The sequence below is a fragment of the Liolophura sinensis genome, chromosome 1, assembly GCF_032854445.1.
Source record: "Liolophura sinensis isolate JHLJ2023 chromosome 1, CUHK_Ljap_v2, whole genome shotgun sequence".
Taxonomy (NCBI): Eukaryota; Metazoa; Mollusca; class Polyplacophora; order Chitonida; family Chitonidae; genus Liolophura; species Liolophura sinensis.
The window spans coordinates 64,725,106-64,750,009 of NC_088295.1; the positions used below are offsets into that span (position 1 = coordinate 64,725,106).

Below are 24,904 nucleotides of genomic sequence, written 5' to 3' on the forward strand. Positions count from 1 at the left end.
CAGCTCATAACAAGGCTCTGACAGGGATCTTTAGCTGTTTTGACAACTCGCAACTGCTGCACAGTGTATTCATTTATTCAATGATGTATCCTTCTACTACTAAATGTAAGACAAATAAATTTCAGCACCTGGGCATTGCAGGACAAAATCATAGTTAGCTTGTTCCAACACATTGATCATTTTGGTCTTGAAAGCATCCTCTTGTGACCCTCTTTTCAGTTCAATGGGTTGCATATTCAGTTCTTTTTTTGTAAATGGTAGTAAGGAAGGACAGGTAAGAATCCCTGACACTATACAAGACTGTCTGATATCAACAGCAGATAATACTGCACATATTCCTACAGAATATTTCCTAAAAAAAACTTTTTCAGTGGAGATCACGCCTACAATTTAAAAAATTGACACTAAAATGACTTCTTTGTGTCACTTAGGGCGCAAGTTTCATAAAACTGTGCAAATTATTTCTCTACAAACCATAGTTCTCTCAGAGTGTTTCAAAATACTGTTCACAGAAGCAAATGAACAAGTTGAAGAATTGGGGAAAAAGCTCACCTGATCATGCCGGAAAAGTTTGTCATACTCCTTCTTAGATATCAAGGATTTAACACTATCAATATCTATGTCAGACAATCTGTAGTTGAGATCCCCAATCCAGAATATCACGCTGTAAAAAAATTTTTAAAAATAATGATAATAACTGCAGTGAAAAACTTAGTCATTACAAATTTACATTATTCACATTTGTCATTACAAACTTACATTATTCACATTTGTCATTACAAACTTACATTATTCACATTTGTCATTACAAACTTAAATTATTCACATTTGTCATTACAAATTCACATTTGATTGCTTCCGTGTTCATTCCTGCCATTGCAATGATGTCATGTGGCAAAACTCATAACCTATTACTCATGCATTCACCCATTCAGCTCAGACTGGAGTCCTATCACAATGGCCTTTCTATATATATATATATATATATATATATATATATATATATATATATACATGTAGCACAGCGTTGCAAACAGCACAATACTGGCTCACTGGAACACTACAGTTGTATGTCAAAGACACTAGAGATTATATTACACACGACAGCGCATTCATATTAGACTAACAGTACATAGAATAACCCAATTAAACCAATCAAATAAGGAGAAGCACTGACAGTATTACTATAAGCATCACGTACTAGAGGTGCAAAGGGTGTGAATATTTTGGTTTGAACATACTCAGAATCAAAATTTTTATTTGGTACATGTGTTTTGCTTTGCACATATTTCCCAATGCAATAGTCATCCACTTTTTAAGGGTGCCGGATATATGCGTTCTGTGAAACTCACTCACAACAAGAGCCCAGGAAAACACATGAAAGACCCAGGGAAACACACCAAACTTTAACATGTTCTAGTAGACCCTGGTAAAATTAGTAGGTGAGATTACCAAGCCTCTCCCTGCTCTAAGGACTGAACCTGGTTTTCCCACTTGGCATATTACATGCACATATCACTTACTCATGTTCTGAAATGGTCAATGGAGGGACAAATGTCTTAAATCTCATCTTAGAATTGATGTCTCGATAATCCTGAAAACAGAATTGAAACAGCAAAACTTTTGTACATGTATTACTAGACTTATTTAAAGACAACTCATAATTGCTTTGCCTTTAATAATATTAAATAATATCATGCTTTTAATACAAAACATTTAAATTTGGATCAAAATTGTTGAAAGTCAGAGCAATGAAAGTTCACAGTCTGTAGTACTGTTTATCTGTAAAGCAATAAACCAGCCTAATATTCATTCAATACTTGCACATGTAGGTGTATGAAATTTATAAACAATTTACATATCATTGTCAAGCATATATGCATACATACACACAGGTGCATACATACATTTCATTGGACATACTGTAACTTCATGTACACAGGTATCAAAATATGTTACTCCTTTTATTGTAGCCCAATGTAATGACAAGAAAAAACAGCTTGAAATTAACAGGAATTATTTCTTTCAATGAGTGACTTAATACACTTGTTAACACTACAGAGCTGTACCTGAAAGAAACATTTAACTTTGACCTTTACCTGATTACGCCTTTCCCATTCGTCCTGATGTGCTGCCAGATGAGAGTTGACAAAGCAGAATGACGTATTGTGTACTGTAAACCTAACTGCCACGCCTCCTTTATTGCCCTACAAAAAATATTACAAATACATGTCTTCTATTTATATTTTCAACTAGGAAATATCAACCAAACCACTGCTGGCCACGAATAGCACTAGACGAAAACAGGAAGTGCACAACTAATGTTTGTCACCGAATGTAATTAGAGTGCTGGTGCTGGGATATCTACTGAAATCATTCGGATTATTTTTCTTCTGTTTTCTTGAAAGCTTTAAGAGCTGTACAGGAAAAGTTTTCACTGGATGTTGTTGAAGTTTGGTGATTTTAGGAACAAGGTTACGAGGCAAATTTTGGCTCTTTTTGGCTATCTTTGGTCACATAACATGGCGGTCATCTTGGATTTTGATCAAAAACTTTAAAAATCATCTTCTCAGGAACCAACGAACGGATTCTTTTGAAATTTGACGTACTTGTAGAGTGATCCCAGTAAGAACAAGTTTGAAAAAAGCTTAGACATGCACTGAAAACTTTGGAAGCTCTCCATTGGTCAACCTTATTTTCATGTATTCTGGTGTATTCGGCAACAATGATTCTGCTTTCAGATTTTGCCTATCTTTGTAACTTTTTGAGATATGCTCAAAAACTTTTTTCATTCACGTAATTTCAATGGCCTGTAACTCAAGAGCTACAAAAGCTACAAATCTGAGGCCTGCACCAAATTGTAGCCCAAGACGTAGTTTTCGGTGCATGCCAAAAGGTATGAGCTACAATCTACAGATTTCTCAACAGAAATATTTAAATGACACCATCTTACTTCAGAAATAGAAATGTAAGCCTGCGCATTTAACATAGACTTTGGAGGCAACTATGTATTACTACACATGTGCTGCAGGTAACCTGCCCCATAGACTGACCGTACGGCACAAAAACAGAGAAATGAACAACTCTTCCCTCTCTCCACAGCTATCAATGAACAATTTTCAATGTTTGCATGTAAGCCAGCCCTATTCGCAATGCATCATGGGTAATTCTCAACAATCATGACGGCATTCCCCCATACCCCTGTGCTATCAGCATTGTAAGTCCAAAGCAATGGCGAAATATACGAAAAATGTTTACCTACACATATACTCTGAGTCATGGCTAGCCTAAAACATGTTATTTTTTTTACGCCAAATTCAACCGTTAAAGCAATATTGTGGTTTCCAGTTACAATTCAGGTCAAGACCTTACATGCGCGTAAGGAAGAGATGCCACACAGAAAAGTAACTACGAAACCATATGCCATGCCTTTCGACTGAGAATCTTTTTTAAAGAAAACAACACACAACACCGCTTATTCCTTCTCACTATATGGACCAAAATTTCATATATATATATAGTCTCCCAACATTTCCTGTCATCTACATGCACTTTGTCCTCACCCGTACTCAAAACTGAACTGAGCTCAGGTTAATCAGATAGGACACTAGAGTGGGCTGATTGTGCACCAGTAACCTGAAATGTACATAGTTAAACAGCTGTGGTGGTTTTCAGCACAATACGCATTATACATGATATGTGGTAGTGTGGGTTTCAAACCCAGTTGATTACTTTTCATCTCTGTCATGCTTTTACTTCATGTTGCCTGTTTTTGTAAATACTGTTACAATTTGTACATGCAGGTTGAATGTGTTGAATTTTACATTGTCTGTGTACTTTGGCAGTTGAATAAAGCTATTCGTTGTTATGTGTGTTAGCATCTGGTGGTATACAAATGTTTTCTAAAGCTCAATTTTTCCGATCATGGCAAAATTAGTTCAGTGAATTACGTTTACAGTGTTGTTCTTTTTTGACATTCAGTTGGGCCTTGATGCTTGGCCACCGGTATCGCTTTATTACATTCACTTATTTATACATGGCAGTACAATTACATTTCACTGATGAAAGGTAATGACAGCTTCCAAAGCCGAGTGCATAACAGTACTAAAGTGCCGGCCCCCATGATAGCTGCTCTGTTACAGCCTACTCACCGGAAATATTTACACCACTTACCATGATACCCATAATTCCTGTGGGAACACTCTCAGAATCCACCAAAGTAACATTTTTCCATAAATCCTTTTTTACATAGACAATCAACATGATCCCAACCAGTCGAACGAGTTTCACCTGAAAACAGAAAATGTGGCATGATGTGACCTTACATGACCCCTGCATGGATCAGAACCAATTCTTACCAAACATTTACACGTATTTACTTATTCCTACAACAGTGGGCAGTTCTGCGAGTGGGGGTTTCATAGGACAACTGGCCACTGGCTTTTGGAAATTAACTGACAAAACTTTCCACTTGTGGTTCCATACATGTAGATAATGCCAGGTCAAGCTGTGTCAGATTATGTCCTATTGGTCAAAGGTCAGCAATCTCAGCTGAACTTCATGCAAGACCACCTCAACAGTTTTACAAGCATTATTGACCATTAATGGCCTTGAAAACAGTCAGCGGAGGCATGAAAGATATTACATAAGATGGGAATTTTTCCCAACCATTTAATACATAAGTTGTACTTCATAGAAATCTAAAAGATCTTTTACAGTAAAAAACAAAATTTCGCTTACTTCAATTCCTTGAGATCTTACTTCAACCATTTTTTAAAACTGCAACATTGTATCTTCTGCTATATAACACAACAACTTTGGTAAAAACAGCATATGCCATACCATTTTGTATTTTTGTTTCAGATGCAAAGCTTCCTCTACAAATCTCTTCCAATCTAATTCTCTTGCAGATTCAGAAAAGATGAATGCTTCTTTGCTCAAATCTAACTCTTGAAATCTATCAAACAAAACAAACATGTGGTTTAAATAAAACAGCAATACAAATTATAATATTCAATAATGTTCAGAGCCATACAATCATGTACCTTGTATGTAACACATTCAAGTGCTTTCAGGGATTAGGACCTACATGTACTTGAACAAGGTTAGCCGTACTTGATTTATTCCTTTTCTCTGGTTGGTGTTTTACGTCGTACTCAAGAATATTTCACTTACACAACGGTGGCCAGCATTGCGGTGGGAGGAAACCGGGCAACCCATGATCATTCACAGCTTTCTGGCAGACCTACCCACGTACTGCCGGAGAGGTAGCCAGCATGAGCTGGACTTGAATTCACATTGCATTGGTGAGAGCTTCCAGTCATTGTGCTATGCTATCGCGTTAACCACCTCAGCCACACAGGCTTCCACCCCTACTTGAATAGATGACAGTAATATCATAATGATCATCAATATCTCACAGAAATCCATTGCCAAGTTGGTAAAGGAAATCTCAGGATATCATAACTTTTGACAACTGGCTACAAAACTGCTTCAGTTATTTTTAAATACAGAAAACTTAAATCGATAATCCAAGCAGATTCTGAATTCTGAATAAATTCTCGGCATAACAAGTTAGAAAATAGAAACTCAAACCTCAAATTATTATCATATTAAACTAGGAGAGACCTCACCCATATATGCTTTATGAACACGATGATATGAACACACTAAACACATTAAACTGACAAATGAATTCATACTGACCCTATGGCATAGATGTCTGGGGGCTGGGAATCGGGTGACAGCCAGGGTACAAGGTTCTCAGCGGGTGCCTGACCGTTCACATTCCACGTGCCACAGAATACCCTGCATGACATATCACAATTAACAGGCGCAATCATACCAATACAGCATTCCCCAACTGGAACCTTCTATTCAAACTAATATATTTATCTGGTTAGGTGAGAAACTTCCTATTAATTAACTTTGTCATTTCTTTAATGTATAAAAAAATAAAAAGAGGTGTTAATCCTTGAAAAGTAAAAGCAATGGTACATGCTATAAATTGATACATTAGAAACATTTGGAAAAACACAAGTTTTTCTTCATGAAATATATTATAGAAAGGCAGTTAAGAGGAAAAATCTCCTTCAAAAGAGTCCTTCATTAAAACATTACATGAATTGATCATGGTGTACAACACCTCTGTAAATATAAGTTTCTCTCAAGATGAGTTCATGAAACTGATACATATTGTCAATAAACACACAAATAAGAGATTCTGCTATAAAGTACCACACTATCCACAAAGCAGACCCACCTAATGGTCTCTGTGTTGACAAACTCAGATTCTCTGTCGGCCATGTAATGTTTGACAAATGTTTCTCGAGCCGTCACAGGTTTAGGAGTCGGCAAGCCCAGCTGTTTATGAAGACTGCTCTCCACACTGTCTGGATTTCTGAGGGAAATAAAACATCATGTTAGATAAGATATTTGCAAAAACTTACATCTGCAAAAACGTGTGAATTACCCGAAACAAACAAGCATTTTCCCAGGAGAATACTTGCATGGCCGTCCGTGAGGAAACTTCCATGGTCTCCTATGAGGAAACTTTCATAAGAAATCATCCACGAGAAACATTCAGTGTTTGTCATCCACAAGGAAACCCTCATGATTGCCCATGGAAATTGTACTAGTGTTCATAAACACCCAGTGTCCTCCTCAAGGAAACCCTCATGATTGCCCATGGAAATTGTAGTAGTGTTCATAAACACCCAGTGTCCTCCTCAAGGAAACTTCCATGATTGCCCATAGAGCAACTCATATGAACGTCTATTGGCACCCATGAGGGAACATCTTGTGTCAGTCACAAGGAAATTTCCAATATCACACATGAGGAAACTCATGGACAGCCATGACGAATTTCTGTGGTGGATCATGAGCACTCCTCAGGCAAAATGGATGATTACCTTTATGGAAATTGGCAAGGCCTAGAAGTTGCTTATATTGTTTATCTGGCCAATAAGAAATATTGAGATAAAAATCACATTTGCAAGTGGTGAAGACCTATTTTCTGATCCAGGGCAACATTCTGTGGTTTGATAACAGATAAACCAGTATGACTTACATAGTAAACACCTTTCATTTCAACTGGTTGTTTGTCACATCATTGCACTCAATGTTTGTTTTGTGTTTTCAAGGTGTTTCACAATGCTTTGGATTAACTGATTGTTTTACTTGTTTATTTGATTGGTGTTTTACTCTGTACTCAAGAATATTTCACTTATATGGTGGGAGAAAACTGGGCAGAGCCCTGAAACTCACAGCGAAAGCATTGGTGGGAGGTTCCTGGGTCATTGCACCGTGCTGGCGAATTGATTATTTAAAGTAGCATGCAAGAATATTTAACTTGTCTGAAGTCGTTCAATATCATTTGTGGTTGCCTCCCCTCGAGGAAACTTACGTCGGTGCCCATGAGTCCAGGGAATCCTTGCTGACTGCTGGTGACAGTTTACTCTGAAGGTAAGGATCTGTGAAATGATCATCCACTATAGGCAGGATATCCTTGTCCTTTTCACCTGTCAACAGATGGGGGAAAAGTATACTATATGCAAGTGTCTGGAATGTCTTGAATTAAAACAATTAGAATATTATGACCATTTGCTAGCCAAAGTACACTCTTTAAAAGAAAACCATTTTAAACTAAAAACAATATAAATAAAATTTGATCTTAATACCATACTTATTATAATACCAAACTAATGTGAGTTTAGTCCAGACCAAAGTCAATATCAGGCTTAACAGTTAATGCGCTTCTGAACAAGTGGGGCCAGGAGCTAGACTGAATAGTACGGATACAAATTCATTAATACTCATTACTCATTAAGATACATACAATTACACGTATCACTGAGATTACATATTTTACACTCATGTTAACACATACTTACTATGCTGGGCTGACAAAAGGTTTTGTGTGGTGGTCAAGGGGAGGTAAGCGTTGGCGGGATACATATAATTAGGGGTATTATCTACTGGCACATCCATACCTACATGCAAACCCAGCAAGTCTAGAACAGCAAATAACACACAAACTAGACAACTACAGTTAGTACAAATCATAACAACAGTCAACTACGAGTAAGAACAATGTTAAACTGATCTACAGCACAGCTAGATCCCTGGGGTAAGCAACCCACAGGCTAGATGGAAGGATTGGCGCATTGCATAGGACAATGGCTATATAAAAACATGGTTAAGGGATGTATGGAATGATGATTATCGGGGGATGTTTGTAAAGGTGAATGAAAGGATATGATGATGAATAGGATGTATGTATGAATAAAACCATGGTTGTATAGTATGACTGTTGTACTACACGACAGTAGTATAGGGCAATGTTGTACAAGTTGAAGGCTCAACAGAAAGATTTAGAGGATGACGGTGGTATGAGATGATGTATTGCAACAGTTGTGCAGGATGATGGTTATTTAGCATGAAGATTGAATAGGCTGATTGTTATAAAGAATGATGATTGTGCAAGGTGATGGTTGTATGTAATGATTATTGTGTAAAGTGATGGTTGTATGAAATGATTATTGTGTAAGGTGATGGTTGTATGGAATGATTATTGTGTAAGGTGATGGTTGTATGGAATGATTATTGTGTAGGGTGATGGTTGTATGAAATAATGATTGTGTAGGGTGATGGTCGTATGAAATGATGATTGTGCAAGGTGATGGTTGCATGGAATGATAATTGTGTAAGGTGATGGTTGTATGGAATGATGATGGTGCAAGGTGACAGTTGTATGGAATGATTGTGTAAGGTGATGGTTGTATGGAATGATTGTGTAAGGTGATGGTTGTATGGAATGAGGATTGTGTAAGGTGAAGGCTAGAATGATTGTGTAAGGTGATGGTTGTATAGAATGATGATTGTGTAAGGTGATGGTTGTATGGAATGATGATTGTGTAAGTTGATGGTTGTATCTTGATTGTGTAAGGTGATGGTTGTATGGAATGAGGATTGCGTAAGGTGATGGTTGTATGGAATGACGATTGTGCAAGATGATGTTTGTATGAAATGATGACTGTGTAAGGTGATGGTTGTATCTTGATTGTGTAAGGTGATGGTTGTATGGAATGATGATTGTGTAAGGTGATGGCTGTATGGAATAATTGTGCAAAGTGATGGTTGATTAGAATGATGATTGTGTAAGGTGATGGTTGTATGGAATGCTGATTGTTGTACAGAATGATGGTTTCATAGAATGATGATTGATTAGGATGACTGTTGTATGGGATGGTAGTTGCACAGAATGATGATTGTGTCAGGTGATGGTTGTATGGAATGATGATTGTGTAAGTTGATTGTTGTATGGAATGATGATTGTGTAAGTTGATGGTTGTATGGAATGATGATTGTGTACAGTGATGGTTGTATGGAATGATGATTGTGTACGGTGATGGTTGTACAAAATGATGATTGTGCAAGGTGATTGTTGATTAGAATGATGATTGTGTAAGGTGATGGTTGTATGGAATGCTGATTGTTGTACAGAATGATGGTTTCATAGAATGATGATTGATTAGGATGACTGTTGTATGGGATGGTAGTTGCACAGAATAATTATTGTGTAAGGTGATGGTTGTATGGAATGATGATTGTGTAAGGTGATGGTTGAATAGAATGATGATTGATTAGGATGATTGTTGTATGGAATGTTAATGTTACAGGATGATTGTTGTATGGAATGTTGGTGGTACAGGAGGATTGTCATATGGGATGGTAGTTGTATAGAATGACAGTTGTGCAAAATTACTACAACTGATAAATTTTGCATCTATGCCAAAAGTGACTTAAGATCTAGCTGTGCCATAACAATTTAAACACTGACAAAAAGAAATGCAAACAAACAGGGAAAGGAAAAAAGTAAACAAATGTCAAGCTTTTTGAGATACTTTTGATGATCACTGTCTTATTTCACAGGGATGAGCATGAGCTGATTGGTACTTTGGTTATCAATGTTTACAAAATTTCCACTATTTTTAACAAAGAATTTGAATTTTCAAGCAATTTGCAGAAAAACGAATGGACCTCACTATTTTTTAAACTAAAAAGTTTTGTCAACAAGTAAATTAAGTAAGAAGTACATAAGTTTAGCACAAATATTAGGCAAAGACAAAATTGTCATCAATTAATGCTTAATGTACATAAGAATATGTATATATTTGCATGCATCATAGAGCTTCAAGTGCCCAAATGTTTACAATTTTGCATGTACATGTATCATAGAGCTTCAAGTGCCCAAATGTTTACAATTGTGCATGTACATGTATCATAGAGCTTCAAGTGCCCAAATGTTTACAATTGTGCATGTACATGTATCATAGAGCTTCAGGTGCCCAAATGTTTATAATTGTACATGTACATGCATCATAGAGCTTCAGGTGCCCAAATGTTTACAATTGTACATGTACATGTATCATAGAGCTTCAGGTGCCCAAATGTTTACAATTGTGCATGTACATGTATCATAGAGCTTCAGGTGCCCAAATGTTTATAATTGTACATGTACATGCATCATAGAGCTTCAGGTGCCCAAATTTTTATAATTGTGCATATACATGTATCATAGAGGTTTAAGTGCCCAAATGTTTATAACTATGCATATACATGTATCACAGAGGTTCAAGTGCCCAAATGTTAATGCTTGTGCATGTTTCACAGAGCTTCAGGTGCTTTCAACTTTAATATGTCACATGAAAAAACGACGACCAGCTTGCTTTCTCTACAAGGCCACCACCAAATTCAGCAGTACACGAGCATGTACACGGAACGAGCTGAAACACTACATCCGGGTCTACAAAACACGAAGCCTGAATAAAAATTTGTGAGAATATGTTACTAAATACATGTGCTCTACCACTACATGCAAACTGTCACGGCTGTGCTTAGTCACGTGAAATCACAGCATGTACCTGAGGCAACATCTGTGCCTTACCATTCATATTTAATGACTGACTCGCGCTTGATTGAGAACCACCTTGTTTTAATGGGTCAAACACATCTGTGGCAAACACATTCCCACTGTTTTTCACTCCTGGCTTTGTGTACTTGTCAATCCATGAGAACGACGAGGGAAGACCATTGGACTTCAGCAACACTGCAAAGAAACAACTATACATTTTACTATTTCAAATCACATGAGGCTGCCTGAACACTTCACATCATTAAAATAGTACAATGTACATGTCTTTGTGGTAAAACACCATAGTAATGTCTACATGATTTACGCGACGTTTACATGTTATCCTATTTTTTCACAGGCTACACACATTCATGTACCATGGCCACCTTCAATACAAACACTTGCAGGCAAATTTATTTCTTAACAACAGGAATGAAAGGGATTACAAATTACGAGTTAAGGCGTTGACATAATCCTATAACTTATATCTGGTAGCATGGCGACAAACACCTGACCTACAAAGCGCTCACCTGTAGGAGACGCATGCATGCAATACATAAAGTTCTGATGTCAGGAATTTGGTAATTTACAGTTACAAATATGCACACACAGGGGAACATTCCCCTTGTGTCACTGTGCTTTATATGCATGTAAAACTTTAAGTTTATACATGCCGTACTTTTTGAGATACCACCCCCAAGATTTATTTTAACACTGATTCTAAAACACAATATACTATGAAGTCGTATATTAATTTTTTCGTAATTGATGGTAATAAATATGCACACAGTGTGTCAATGATGGACCATCCCCCTCATATTATTGTGCTCCACAAGTGTGCACAGCCTGAGCTCAATACACGCTCTACTTTTAAGACACCACCACTAACATTTTCTTTAACACTGATTCTAATACACAATACACTATGTCAGGAATTTTGTTACTTTTTATTAAATTTGCACATGCACTACTTTTTAAGATACCACCCCTAACGTTTTGTTCAACATTGCTTTATCTGCTGATGGACACCGATGATGACGCTCAGGGTATGACATAACCTAGGGCTGTACTTCGTGAGTACTCAGGCGAGCTAAAAACGGATCTGAATTATTACGTCTTACTTTGATGCTTTGTCTTACAACTCCTCCACCCCCATCCCCGCACCCCCAGCAAATCACATCTGCTGATAAATTATTCAAAATGTTGCCCTAGTTATTGGCAACAGTCTGAAAACATCAAAATCTTGACCTCTTTCCCTCAATGCTGCAATGCCATATCCTTTCAGTTACACATGTAGCTACATAAATAAGATTGGGACAGTAAAATCATTACACATAAATCAAAAGTTATAGTGTTGTAGCACCCATATGTACATTATGAAAGAAAATATTCTATGCATCCCAAAAAACCTACCGTCCCTAGATTTTTGCAGTTCTGATAAAAACTTGTCCGTCTGTGACCCTTGGGGCAGTTCTAGCAGAAGGTTGCCTCTGGAGCTTTTAATGGATACACCCAAATCTGATGCTGAAAAGAAAGAAGATAAGAATACTTTTTAAATAAATTTCATACTATTATTCAGGCATAAAACCCATAAGATTTTTATTTTGGTTTCCCATGTATATGAACAGAGTAGACAAAATTGAAAGAAAACGGATCATATTAATTTTCACTTTAGCTGTTAAACTTGTAAGTACATGTGTACTTTAGCTGAAAAGCGGGTATTCAAGCCCATTTGAAAATCCCACTGATACTGCACTTGACTTGAAATTATGCTCATCAATAAGTTATATATTTTTGCTAATTCTGCAATTTATTTGGAAAAATAGGTAGAAAAATGTACAGAACTTTTAGCACAAAATGTACAATACTTTTCTTTGCTCCTAAGATTGTACTTTTTAGGGGTGAATTTCAGGGCAAATAAACCAGTGCAATCTCAAAAGTGAAATCAATAACACATGGGTGTACATGTTTTTTGTCCTTGCAAAAAGTAAGGTAATCACCTAAAACTGTGAATCACACAAGTGCTATTTTCAACGCAAATAATTGTCAGAAAATATTACCTTTGGTTCTAAAACATACATTTTTCACTTTGAACTGGATACCTTCCTACCATTCACACAAACAATATGTCCAAGATCAATGGAACTCTCAGAATCAGGACAAAAGAAGCAACTTGGTCACAGATAAAATTTTAATCAATGAAAGTCCATTGGATATTATAAAGAAGGACAGGAATGAAATATAACCATGTGAATTTTTTTGTTATTATCATCTTAGTTTACAGGTATGATTAACATAAAATCTGAAATTCTACATGCATATTTGCTATTCATAATATAGGTTTAATTATAAACTAATATGATCCAAAGAAACTTTATGTACAGAACACAGCATATTTAAAAGCAACATGTGAAATTCCAGCATACAGCGTGTACATGTAACTGTCAGCCGCTACTGAAGCAGAACAAACAGTCAAATGAAGCCAGGCATTCATAAAGTATGTGATGAATTAATTAGCTTGAAACATGAAAAATTAAACGCATGACTATATGACTACTGGTACATGAAAATATCTGAACAAACCACTACCTTTCCTATAAATAATTTTTTTTTTCATTTTGATATGGAAATGTATAAACAAATCTTGTTATAAAGTCACAGATTTAAATGTCAGTCAGTAAAAGGTCAGTCGTCTGCTTATATAAATAAAGATGTCCACTTACTTATTTTTATACATGTTTTCCCCCACTGATACAATTCATGTCAATTTATTTATTTATTTGATTGGTGCTTTACGCCATACTCATAATATTTCATTTATATGACAGTGGCCAGTATTATGGTTGGAGGAAATCCGGCAGAGCCCTGAGGAAACCAACGAGTTTAGCTAGGAGACCTTCCCACACACAGCCAAGAGGAAGCCAGCATGGGCTGGACTTGAACTAACAGAGATTGCATTGGCAGCGCAATCCTGGGTCATTGCGCAGCGCTGCTGTTCTAACCCCCACGGCCACGGAGGCCCCTAATTCCTGTCAACAATTATCTTGCATATGTATATCTATGCATACAAAAATGACTTATAACTGTGCTATTTATAGTGTTTAAATTATTCTGAAGTTTGAAAAAGTTATAATGCAAGCTGATTTATACATCTTACAAACTAACAGGTGCAGCTGCTATTTAGTGAATTTAGGTAATTATTTGGGCTATTCAAATATAAGAGCACAGAATCAATTGATAAGATTGGTGCTGATCGAGTTTTTCGCGAAAAGCCTACCATATAACCTCTTAACAAATGTATGATGAACATGCTATATGTGTCTAGCAGGCTTCAGCATCTGTCACACATACATGTATGTATGCTATGAATAGAAACAAGCCAACGTGAACAGCTCATTCATGTTATTCACCAGAAAGCCTTATCACCATGTTTCATAGATGATAAAGGAAAACCAAACAAAACAAAGCCCATAACAGCCAAGCACAGGCACAGAGTTGGACTGGATTACAGCTACTGTACATATAGGTCATGCTCAAAGGAATTAGTTTAATTGTATTTGTTTTAATGTCTCTTCACTTAGCCAATGATCAGTGCAGTTATGTCTACAGATATATAAGCGATAATAGCAGTTGCAAGTTATAAAAACAAAGTAAACATAAACATACATGTACGTCATTACAATGCAAACCTACAATCATGTGAAGGTTATTATCTATTGTCCTTCAAATAATACGCCCTTTCATCCAATCAGTCAACAAAGGAGAACAACTACTGAGAGCATGTACTGTAAATCTTCAACCTTTTCAACCCCAAACATGACTAAAGCACTTCAGTAAATTCATGCATACAATTATTAGGAAAATGACTTGGTTGCATCACTAAGGATGCAAGCTTTGTAAAACTGCACAAATTATTTCTCTACACCCCATAGGCTCTGTCAGAATGTTTGAAAATACTTGTCGCAGTGGTGGTTGAAAAGGCTGAAAAATTAGGGTACAGTATACATACACCGAACAACAGCAATAATCACTGTAGCAGAGGCTTCCAAAACCGGTTTAAAACTGTCAATTTTGTATCACTACATGTTATATAATGACCACTGACATTCTGTTAGACGCAAAATGCACTGTGTACTGTTAAAGTACACTACATTTTCACTGTTATGATCATGTACATACTGTTGATGAATGCAAAAGTTGGGAGAGCAGTGGATTTACTACTGAACGGGCTGCTATGTTAAAAGGTAGTTTTATAAATAAACAAAATACGACAAATAAAGCATTAAAAATTGTGTAAAATTATGATTCTAATTTTGGTTTCTGTCATTGTTACAGTATAGAAAGTCTTAGCATTTATGCGTTTATTTATCTACATGTACTTCATTGGATAATTACCATACACACAAATGGAGAATTTCACATTCATACATTCAATCATAAATCAATCCATTAGTAATATGAATACCTGTAATCATTATAAGTTCTAAAATGGTATGTATAGACAATGATGGTTAATCAATCTTCTACAACCAGAAGTGAAGAAGTATTTCTTGGAAAAAAAAGAGGTTGAGTCCTTTAAAACTATAATATTCATTAAGTGTTGATTATAAAACTACACAGCAATAGATGTCTCGGTTAAGGACATATGCTTTCATTTCTCAGCCATTCCACCAATAAATTTAAGGGCTTTTCACATATTTAAGGCCATCCTTAAAAATTCTCTATTGGGCATAACCTGATTCTTTAAGAAAAAATAGGTCAGCTGGACGGCTGGGAATTCTAAATAAAAACATAGGAGTTTAAAAAAATAACACAGAGAAAAAATAAAATTCTATTAAAATCCCAATAATATATTTTTAGTCAGGCCCTTATTGTCGGTTTGGTCAGGATACTCTCAACATACATATTTTTAATGATGGCCTCACATACATGAGTAGACAGGTAGAGTTTCTTAAAACACACATTTATTCATTTACTTTAGTGGCCGTTTTAGGTGGTAATCAAGAATAGAAGAAATTGAAATGGATAATGCATGTAAGTTGCTTAGAAAGCTGATAGATTGAGGCTGCTAATATGTATGAATACAATAGCAACAAGTCTGTATTACTGCTAAGCCGATTATATTCAGCACCTTTCTTTTCTTTCTTTTGAGGCTCAGACGTTTTCGGAGGCTCATATTGGGGTTTTTCTGTGATAAATAAAGTTTCACAAGTGAACAGTGCATCCAAAGCTCAATAGCCAAACAAAATGTTTTTTATTTTTCTTTCAACTCCTGATTCATTGCAATGATTCCCCATATTTTATGGACACAGTGATTTTGTTATGAACCAACACTACTTATATGCACAGTGCACATGGTAGTTCTGCATACACATGCCTAATTATGGTTTATTAAGTGTAACATACAAAACAAAACAACACAAAGCAACAAAATCTTCAAATAGGCAATAAAGCCAATCTAGGCAAAACACTGAAGAATAACAGCCGACTGCTTTAATCAAATTGAGAGACATTTTAAATATCATTTTGTGCATCTGTGTTCTTTAATATAGGAAGACAGTCCCAATGCTGCCAAATTGATTTCACAGCCTTGGCTCACTAAAGAGCCATGTTGAGGACACCAGAGACAACACCTCATCCAGACAAGTACCTCCCTATGCACACATACATTTACTCTTCCTATTTTTATATTACGATGCTGTACACACTGAACTGAACAATCCAGAAAAGAGACAACAGGGTTCCCAGAATTATATATATATATATATATATATATATATATATATATATATATATATATATATATATATATATAAACAGTTTATAAAAGAAAAGGAAATGTATAATCGCCACAGGCCTGAGGAAGTGTAATTAAATTTGTACCTGCTGTGCACCGCAAGTCTCTCTCAATGGGCAGCACTGTATCTAGACTGAGGTCTGACGCATCCAAACAAGGAACACGGCTGCTAGAATATACAAAGATCCTGCGGACACAAGGAAAGAGACTTGCACCAGGGTAGAAAAAATTAAAACACAACATAGAAATGATCAGCCATTTCATTCTGCCTAGATCATACATGGAAATCTCAGGAAGGTATTATGTAGTAATTTATTTCCAATTTTGCTCTACATTAAAGTAGAAATATAATCTGGTGTTGATTTGGAACTGATCTCTAAACGTACATCAAACACCAAAAGTAGACCAAATTTGTCTGCCAGCTTCTATTAGTACCAATGATTTCTTAATTTCACTCTTCATACCACAACAAACTGTTGCATATACCTGCATTAACATGATTAATGATGCTGTTCGCTGAAGCAAAAACCTTAGATACACAAGCAGAAATATGTCACTTTCAGATACAATAATGAATGGACAAGAGTTATTTACTGTTATCATGTGAAACGAGAGAGCAAACACAAGGTGTAACTTACGCATGGTCCCTATGTCTTTCCACCAGAGCCAAGTATTTTGTGGACTTCAACCAATCTTGAACAAATCCAACCTCAAGACAGTGTAAGAGTCAAGGAAAATTGGGACAAACAAAAATATTATGACATTGATAATTTAAAGGATTAGTGTTCAGATTTATTATTTATTCAAACTTAGCTACCCTTGAATATATTGTTAAACTGAGTGTAAATATTCGTCTGAGTAATATAGCGTTTAAAATCACTGATAATGAGGCTGGTTTGATGCATTTTTTTCGCCAACACTAGGTAGTCTTCGCCAAATTACATCATACAAGTCCAACCTTTAGAAGCTATCAGGCTTTGCCATTTAGTTCAGAGTTAAAAAAACAAAAAAACTCAAGGATGACAACAAGCATATCAAATTTCTCTACAAAATGGATAGCTGTTCTGAAATCAGTTGTAAAATGTCATTAAAGAACCCCGCAGTTTTTCAAGCTTCCACAAGATTTGGCCCACAGGAAGACATGGATTTACAGCACAAGATAGAAAGAATTTATACCCACCAAGAACAGCTGTAACTGCTCTTGCCCTTTTACAGCTGAAAGCTACAAAAGGGATACAGCTGAATTTCCAAATCGGCACACGGAAACACCTGGACAAGACCAAATTCTACATCTGAAAACTCAGAATCTGAAGTCTTCTGCGTAGCTAGAAACCATCTCAAAAATGGGAATGTTTTGATATAAATTCCCAGGTTATTTAGGCAAGCAAGACTTGGGTTGGCCACCTATGATGTCACCAGCTGAGCCAGTTCATTTTCAATTCGCCTTAATTTCAAACTCATCTTATCACATTCGGCCTTAGCAATGTTCGAAGAGGATTAGTGCCTTATTCGATTCCCCGCCCATTAAGGCAGATTAAGAGGTTAACGATTCTTGATGAACACTCTCAAACATGTCAAAAATATTCTTACGTATCACTCAATTATTTTACAGAATCTTAACATGAATATTACTCACTATGTGTGTAACTATATACAAACATCTTGTGAAAACTATATTTCATCATACTTAAATTCTAGTTCGTACAGGTAACATCATGGCACAAGCTGATATCCAGGTAACTTTCATCCCATCCAAGAGAGAAGGCCTGCTATAAGTTCTGTGTAAATAATCAAAGTGATGCCTGGACCTCCTGCCTGTACCTTATGGAATATGATAACCAAGATCAGAAATGATCCCAATCATCCTCCTGCTGTCCACACTGTCACTGTAGGCAAGGTTGTGCAGAAGGTCAAGAATCAAGCTTTTGAATACATCACACCAATACCATCAATCTATAATGACAAACTGGTATATCTACGTACAGATGAGTGCCTTGACGATGTCAACTATGTCAAATAAACCTCGATGGAAGGTCAATTTCCACCATCTGTTTGGTATCATCATGACAAAAAAATAGAAAGTACCAACACACTGACGAAAACTGCTCAAAAAATTGTTAACTTTGGCTCTTATGTCACACCTCACCTGCAGACTTCACATCTCACGCATATGTAAGAACACGAGACCCAAACTCACCTCATCACAAAAGCAGCAGCCATATTGCCTTCACCGTGATAACTTTAAAAGTTATCGTTCCTAGATGGTGCACATGCGTTAAACCTGAAAAGATGAGCCTACTGGCTGCCTTGTTTAGAAATGGTTTGCCATGTTGTGATTACGGTGCTGGTGTGCCATTACCGAATGGAATATACCTGGGATGTTGCATGTGCCTGCAAGCTAAGAGGTAAGAGGCAAAGCTGACACAACTTTTGGACTGTAGCCACTGTTCAGAAAGCGCTTAACGGACATGGCCTAAATCGTCATGGGAGCTGAAGTAGCAATCTGGGGCTAGAGGCATGGGGACTTTTTTCCTGTCTAGCATACCTGACAATTTTTCAGGAAGGCAAACATAGACGGCTTGCATGGCCTACTTCTGGTAGCCATATTAGAGTACTGTGGCTATAGCAGCCCATGCTAACAAGACTCCAATATGGCTACCTGGCTATTGTTCTGCCAAGGTGATGACGTAATGTGCAACCCCTCTATAGGACCCTTCGGGAGTTCTGGGGCACTGATGCATATACCGTAAGTTGGGGTTAGAATTCTGGCGATACGCAGCCTTTGCACATGAGCATTTTCTAACCCCAACTTCCAGTATTTGTGTGAGTGCCCCCGCTCGGAACTCCTGAGAACTTGTATCTCTCATAGGCCTTATAGTTCCATTCCAAATTTTGCCTAATTCATGGCAAAGAAATCACATATATTAGCATAACAGAAGCCATCTGTGGTCCAAGAAACATGTGATTACCTTGGCTGATTGAGAAAATCTCAGGCATGTCAGAGAAAAAAAAACCTTAGTTTCGGCATGTTTGGGAATGGATCTGTTACATATCTGTACCGATATACAACTTCCTGGTCCATCCAAATGGTACGCTAATATCAAATTCTGACAATCATCATAACACTGATGTTTTGCTCAATGTGACAATATCCTAATCTTAAAATAGCACACTCCATCAACATACATGGACTAACAACGTCCAAGACATACACTTTTCAAGGATATGATTAAACACTTTTCCTCCGGGCTCAGTTTTTTCTTCACCAACGCTGATGGATCCATGGTAACATCACCTATCGCTTTACAACAGTTGTTCTTTTCTGGCTGCACTCTTTACTCCTCAAGCTGACTAAGAAAGTCCCTCTTTAACATCGTTTCTATCAAAAAGCAGGTTGTTGTCGTTAACACTGGCACCCGCAGTAACAGTAGCCCATGTGTCAAATTTGCTGGATGACATCCGACAAGCGCAGGTTACGTATTCAGTTCGAAATTCACTGTGGAACACTTTACTCGACTGACAAACGCCAAATTGAACTGACACACTGACAAACCACACATATATCACGATTGGTGATTTTCCCGATGAAGGAAAAATGATCACAAAAATGTTCACAACCCTTAGCCGACTCTTACGGACTCTTCCGGAAGTTGTCATATCCTGACAAGAAATCGATAAAAGTTTCGTATTTCCTAAAATTCCAAAATGACTATGTTTTGCAGTTCAAATAATATTTTTGCTACTGCATTGAATAACAGTTTTATTTATAGAAATGAAGCACTTAAAGACAATATAAACTAGAATAATGACATACGAAACGACGGCTAAACTGATTGGGAGTATAGCTCCATTTGCAATGTTTTTCGCACTCCATGGAGACCACGTTGCGCAGATGGTGGTGAGAGTGAGTTGATTGACGGGCTTTGTTTGTTGTGTTTGTCCTGTGCTGTGCAATTAATGGTGGTCGTGTGTACGAGACGATTCCGCAGTTTGGTTAGGTAAGAAGAGATGTCGACGAAAAACCATGAAGATTTTGCATTTCAGGTTTAATTCTTGACTAAACCGAAACGTAAACAGCTACTGAGGTAGTTTTGTGACATCATAGCGCCTGGTGGGTACATGCTTGTTTTATGCTAATGAAACGAAAGGGTCACTTGCACTGGGTATCACTTTGTTTACCGGTTTCACATTACACATATTGACAATATGTGTAATGTTGACACACTTGATCGTGACAGAGATTAACATCCAATTTTTATGCTGGTCAAAAAAAGGTTTGATACATTATGTGCCCCCCCTATAGGCCTACCTGTACATATCTATATGGATAGACAGAGCCACAGTAAAAGCAGAAAAAATTAGACTGATACGGTAACCAGTTTAGAAATGGATCTCTGGTTAAACATCACAGAGAAAAGGTATCGGCCTAATGTTCATTAACGATATGCCTGTTTTAAATATTTATCTGATTTGAGTTTCATGCCAAACTCAAGAAATTTCAGGTTGCTGGCAGATCTTTCCATGTATGACCAGTGAGGAAGCTAGCTAGCATGAGGTGGACTTGAACTCACAGTAGTTGCATTGGTGAGAGGCTTATAAGTCATGGTGCTGCACTAGCATGCTAACCACCAGCTACAAGCTATTAAGGCCACCTATTTTAAGTAAAGCCATGGGCTACTGCTACTTGCACTGCCTTTCAAGGTATACACTAGCTATCCAGCATCACTTAGCCAACAAATTATGCTAATATATATGATCCACACAATTATTTAAGGTAACCCCCACTCTAATTGAATTAGTTCGCCAATACCTAATTCATTTTGGATTTTTGCCGCCACAGGACCCATCCTATTCCACTTTAGCTCTTATTCTGTAGCTCTCTGTCCATCAGCTCATCAGTAAGTTTACCTCCATATATTTATGAGAAGATTAAAGTATATAGTTAACTTTTTAAGCTGAGTTTTAAGTTTCTTCTGGGCGTTACTGATATGGATTATAAAGTGCAGCTGCATTAGAGATGTTGAACTACTGATCAACGAGATACGAGTATGATTTGTGCGCGTTACCTGGAAAACAGCTAATGTACTCAAATTATACAAAGTTGCGTTTGCCAAGACAGAGTAAATAAGACCTGGGGCGGGTTTCATGAAATTTGACTTAGACCTAGTGCACTTTGGCTTCTGAGTCTCTACTCACCAAAGTGTACTTGGTAAGTCCGATAAATAGGGCTTATGAGAGATACAAGTTCTGGGGAGTTCCACATGGGGGCACTTGCGCATATACCAGAAGTTGGATTTGCAGAACCCTCCTCTCGCCCAATTCTCATGCCCGATTGCCGTTTACCACCAGGGTTCTTACCCAACTTCCGCTATATGCTCGATTGGCCTTATTGCATTCCACCAAACATTTTCAAGTAAACTCTGTCATGTGAATTTATTTTCATTGTTTGATGAGGCCTTCGCAGAACTGTTTTTCGTTAAACATGGATTGACTTGGATTGTAAAAAAAATTTGAAAAATACACTCTGTTAAGGGAATAATTAAAGTACTTGGTGGATCCAGTGATTAATGTTTTGAAGGACAATGAAAGGTTTGCTCTTTTTTTTAAAGGACATACTTATTACTGGATGTGATGCTTGTCTGTCGCAGTCCTCCTTTAAATCCCCTCGTAAAAAAACTACACGGATAACAGCGACATCACTCGTTACTCAAAAAATCGTTTATGAGCATCTTAACCTGTCTGTTATTAATCATAGCTACCTTGAGATAGCTAACACATTCATTATAAGATGAGATGAGAACAGAAAACTTCAAGCAAATATTATTTGTAGCTGCTGAATTAACATTAACTTTTATCTATGTCTTTAGTGTTGCAGATATGAATTATTTTCATCAGGTACTGCATGTCACTAGCTCCTCATCAATGACTGCTTCAGTGTTTCTTTTATAATTTTTACTAGTGGTTTGGAAAGCTTAATGCTAAGCTTTATATTTCTGCTTTCATTCAAGGTGTGTGCAGTTATAGTTGCTAGACAAACGGAGACAACAAAACGTGAACAATGAGTGCTGCTTCGCGGGAACAAGCTAAGGAATACCTGGCCACCCACATGATACCACAGATGTTTGAGAGTCTACTGGCCTCACTGATGATGGAGAGACCTGAAGACCCTGTTAGTTTTATAGAGGCCAAAATGAAACATCTGCAAGGTATCGGCCTTGAAAATGTGAACTGGGAAACCTTTGTGTACAATTTACATCCTTATCGAGACAGTTTGCGAAACCAGTTTATACGGGATGGAAGCAAATATGATACAGAGACGACCCAACAGAAACCCGACCAGTCAGTTGAAGATTATCAACCTGAGCTTTTCAAATTGACAGAGCCAATATCACATACGTAACAGATACATTAGGACTAATTTATTGCAGCCTTAAATCAGGAATTACTCAGTGTGAAGATATGTGGTGATTCTAATGCAATGTTAAAACATCAGGCCGAATATCCTTTGAAGTAAAAAATGCAAATTTATTCAGATTATGCAGTATTCAAGTTATGAACCTGCTCATTCAGTTAATATTTCCAGAACGTATTAATTATAATATTTGTTTCCATTATGATCCGTTATATATATATATATAGGTGTGTATATGTATATTTAACAAATATAAAACTGCTGATTTTGAGATTTTCTATCAAGGTTGAAAACAGTATTGTGTTGAAATGAATAAATTGTTCACCAGCAATTACAGCTCTTTATTTTTGCTGCTCAGTTTGAACAAAATGACTACTAATATGTACATGTGTGTTTAGGATGTGATCAGACATAGTGCACGAGGGTTTTTGAGATATATCTTACCAATGTACATCTGTGAACTGTCTTTCAAAACATTTTTGTGACTGAATTATTGTAACTATACATGAAGATTTTTGTAACTGCTGAAATTATCTTGATGTGTAAATTTTGTTTACCTGCTTGATGATGTAGATGGTCCGTGTGACATGTAGGCTACTTAGGTAGGTAATTCTTGTGAGTATTACTGTTATGCAGTACAAAATTAATATATGTTAAATATTATGAATTCACACATGTGTGTTGATTTATGTTCCTGAAGTACCTAGATCTGATGTCTTCAAATATATTTTTAACTATGTTAAAAGTGATGTGATGTACAGCACATAATTGCATCATGAGTGTTTATCTTTACTGATGTAAAACAAATGTGTGAGATATGAAATGCACATTATGTTCTAGCTTTTGATCATGTTTCTCGTAGATGAATTTACTAGTTGAACACATAGTTGTTTCTGCTTTTGTTTTGAATTGGATGATAGACATGTTTATGCTATATGTCAATAAATGAACATATCAACGTCAAACCATTGTCTGAACTCTGTGCTCATTGTCAAGGTCTTAATTCAGGTGTGTTGAGTATATGGGCCTGCAGTGGTTGAAAAGTGATCTAAGATAACCTTCCTTCAGCAAAGATTTTAGTTTGGTTGTACATGCAGTATTAAGCTGGGTAAAATGGCATTTAGGCCTACTGTAAATGTCCATGACTAATGCATTCATTTTGCCCGACTGAGAGTTTTGTTGATCTATTAAAGAAAGGTGTTTGGTAGGTTTGACTGGAAGATATGTTCACATCCTACAGGAAAAATCTGAGTTTCAGTACCAAAAGTATGGCCTTTTTCTCTAAAAATGCAATTTGTTGCCAAATGTTTAGTTTAGATACAGTAGTTTTCCACTTGATTGTGGTTTTGATCAGAGCTGTACAGTATCTTGCTACATGTGCATTGCTTGTATTGCCTGCTGCCATTGCTGAACAAGCTGGCAATTGAGACACTGTAGTATTCTTCCAAGATCTTGCCCGGTTTAATTCTTTTATTAGGTGGCCAAGATGTCTTTGCTGGGGTACCTATTGAAATCATTCGAATTTCTATTATTTTTTTTCCATAGCATTTTGAAAGCTTTAAGAGCTTTGAAAAAATTTTCATTGGATGTTGCTAAAATTGGTGACAAGGTTACAAGGCAAATTTTGACTGTTTTGGGTTAACTTTGGTCACGTGATCTCGAGTCATCTTGGATTTTGATCAAAACCTTTAAAAATCTTCTTCTTAAGAACCAACAAACGGATTGTTTTGATATTTGATGTACTTGTAGAGTGATCCCAGTTAGAGCAACTTTGAAAAAA

General features: G+C 36.7%; 1 protein-coding gene across 3 annotated transcripts in view; it reads right to left on the bottom strand.

The window, feature by feature from the left end:
* The window catches only part of LOC135481884 (inositol polyphosphate 5-phosphatase OCRL-like), a 69,616-nt gene extending 49,271 nt beyond the window's left edge, over positions 1–20,345 (bottom strand). The window contains exons 1-15 of one of the 3 annotated variants that reach the window (XM_064761646.1): positions 19,940–20,345; positions 17,351–17,430; positions 16,799–16,899; positions 16,047–16,103; positions 12,329–12,439; positions 10,949–11,110; positions 7,893–8,012; positions 7,406–7,520; positions 6,263–6,400; positions 5,707–5,808; positions 4,843–4,957; positions 4,174–4,290; positions 2,100–2,207; positions 1,524–1,594; positions 553–664 (exon numbers count right to left, since the gene is read on the bottom strand). In XM_064761646.1, coding sequence (XP_064617716.1) covers positions 553–664; positions 1,524–1,594; positions 2,100–2,207; positions 4,174–4,290; positions 4,843–4,957; positions 5,707–5,808; positions 6,263–6,400; positions 7,406–7,520; positions 7,893–8,012; positions 10,949–11,110; positions 12,329–12,439; positions 16,047–16,103; positions 16,799–16,899; positions 17,351–17,430; positions 19,940–19,996 — 1,566 coding nt within the window. In that variant the 5' untranslated portion in view covers positions 19,997–20,345. The remainder of the gene's footprint in view (positions 1–552; positions 665–1,523; positions 1,595–2,099; positions 2,208–4,173; positions 4,291–4,842; positions 4,958–5,706; positions 5,809–6,262; positions 6,401–7,405; positions 7,521–7,892; positions 8,013–10,948; positions 11,111–12,328; positions 12,440–16,046; positions 16,104–16,798; positions 16,900–17,350; positions 17,431–19,939) is intronic. The other 2 variants (XM_064761647.1, XM_064761648.1) reach the window with 2 other exon arrangements.
* Between the last annotated feature and the right edge of the window lie 4,559 nt (positions 20,346–24,904).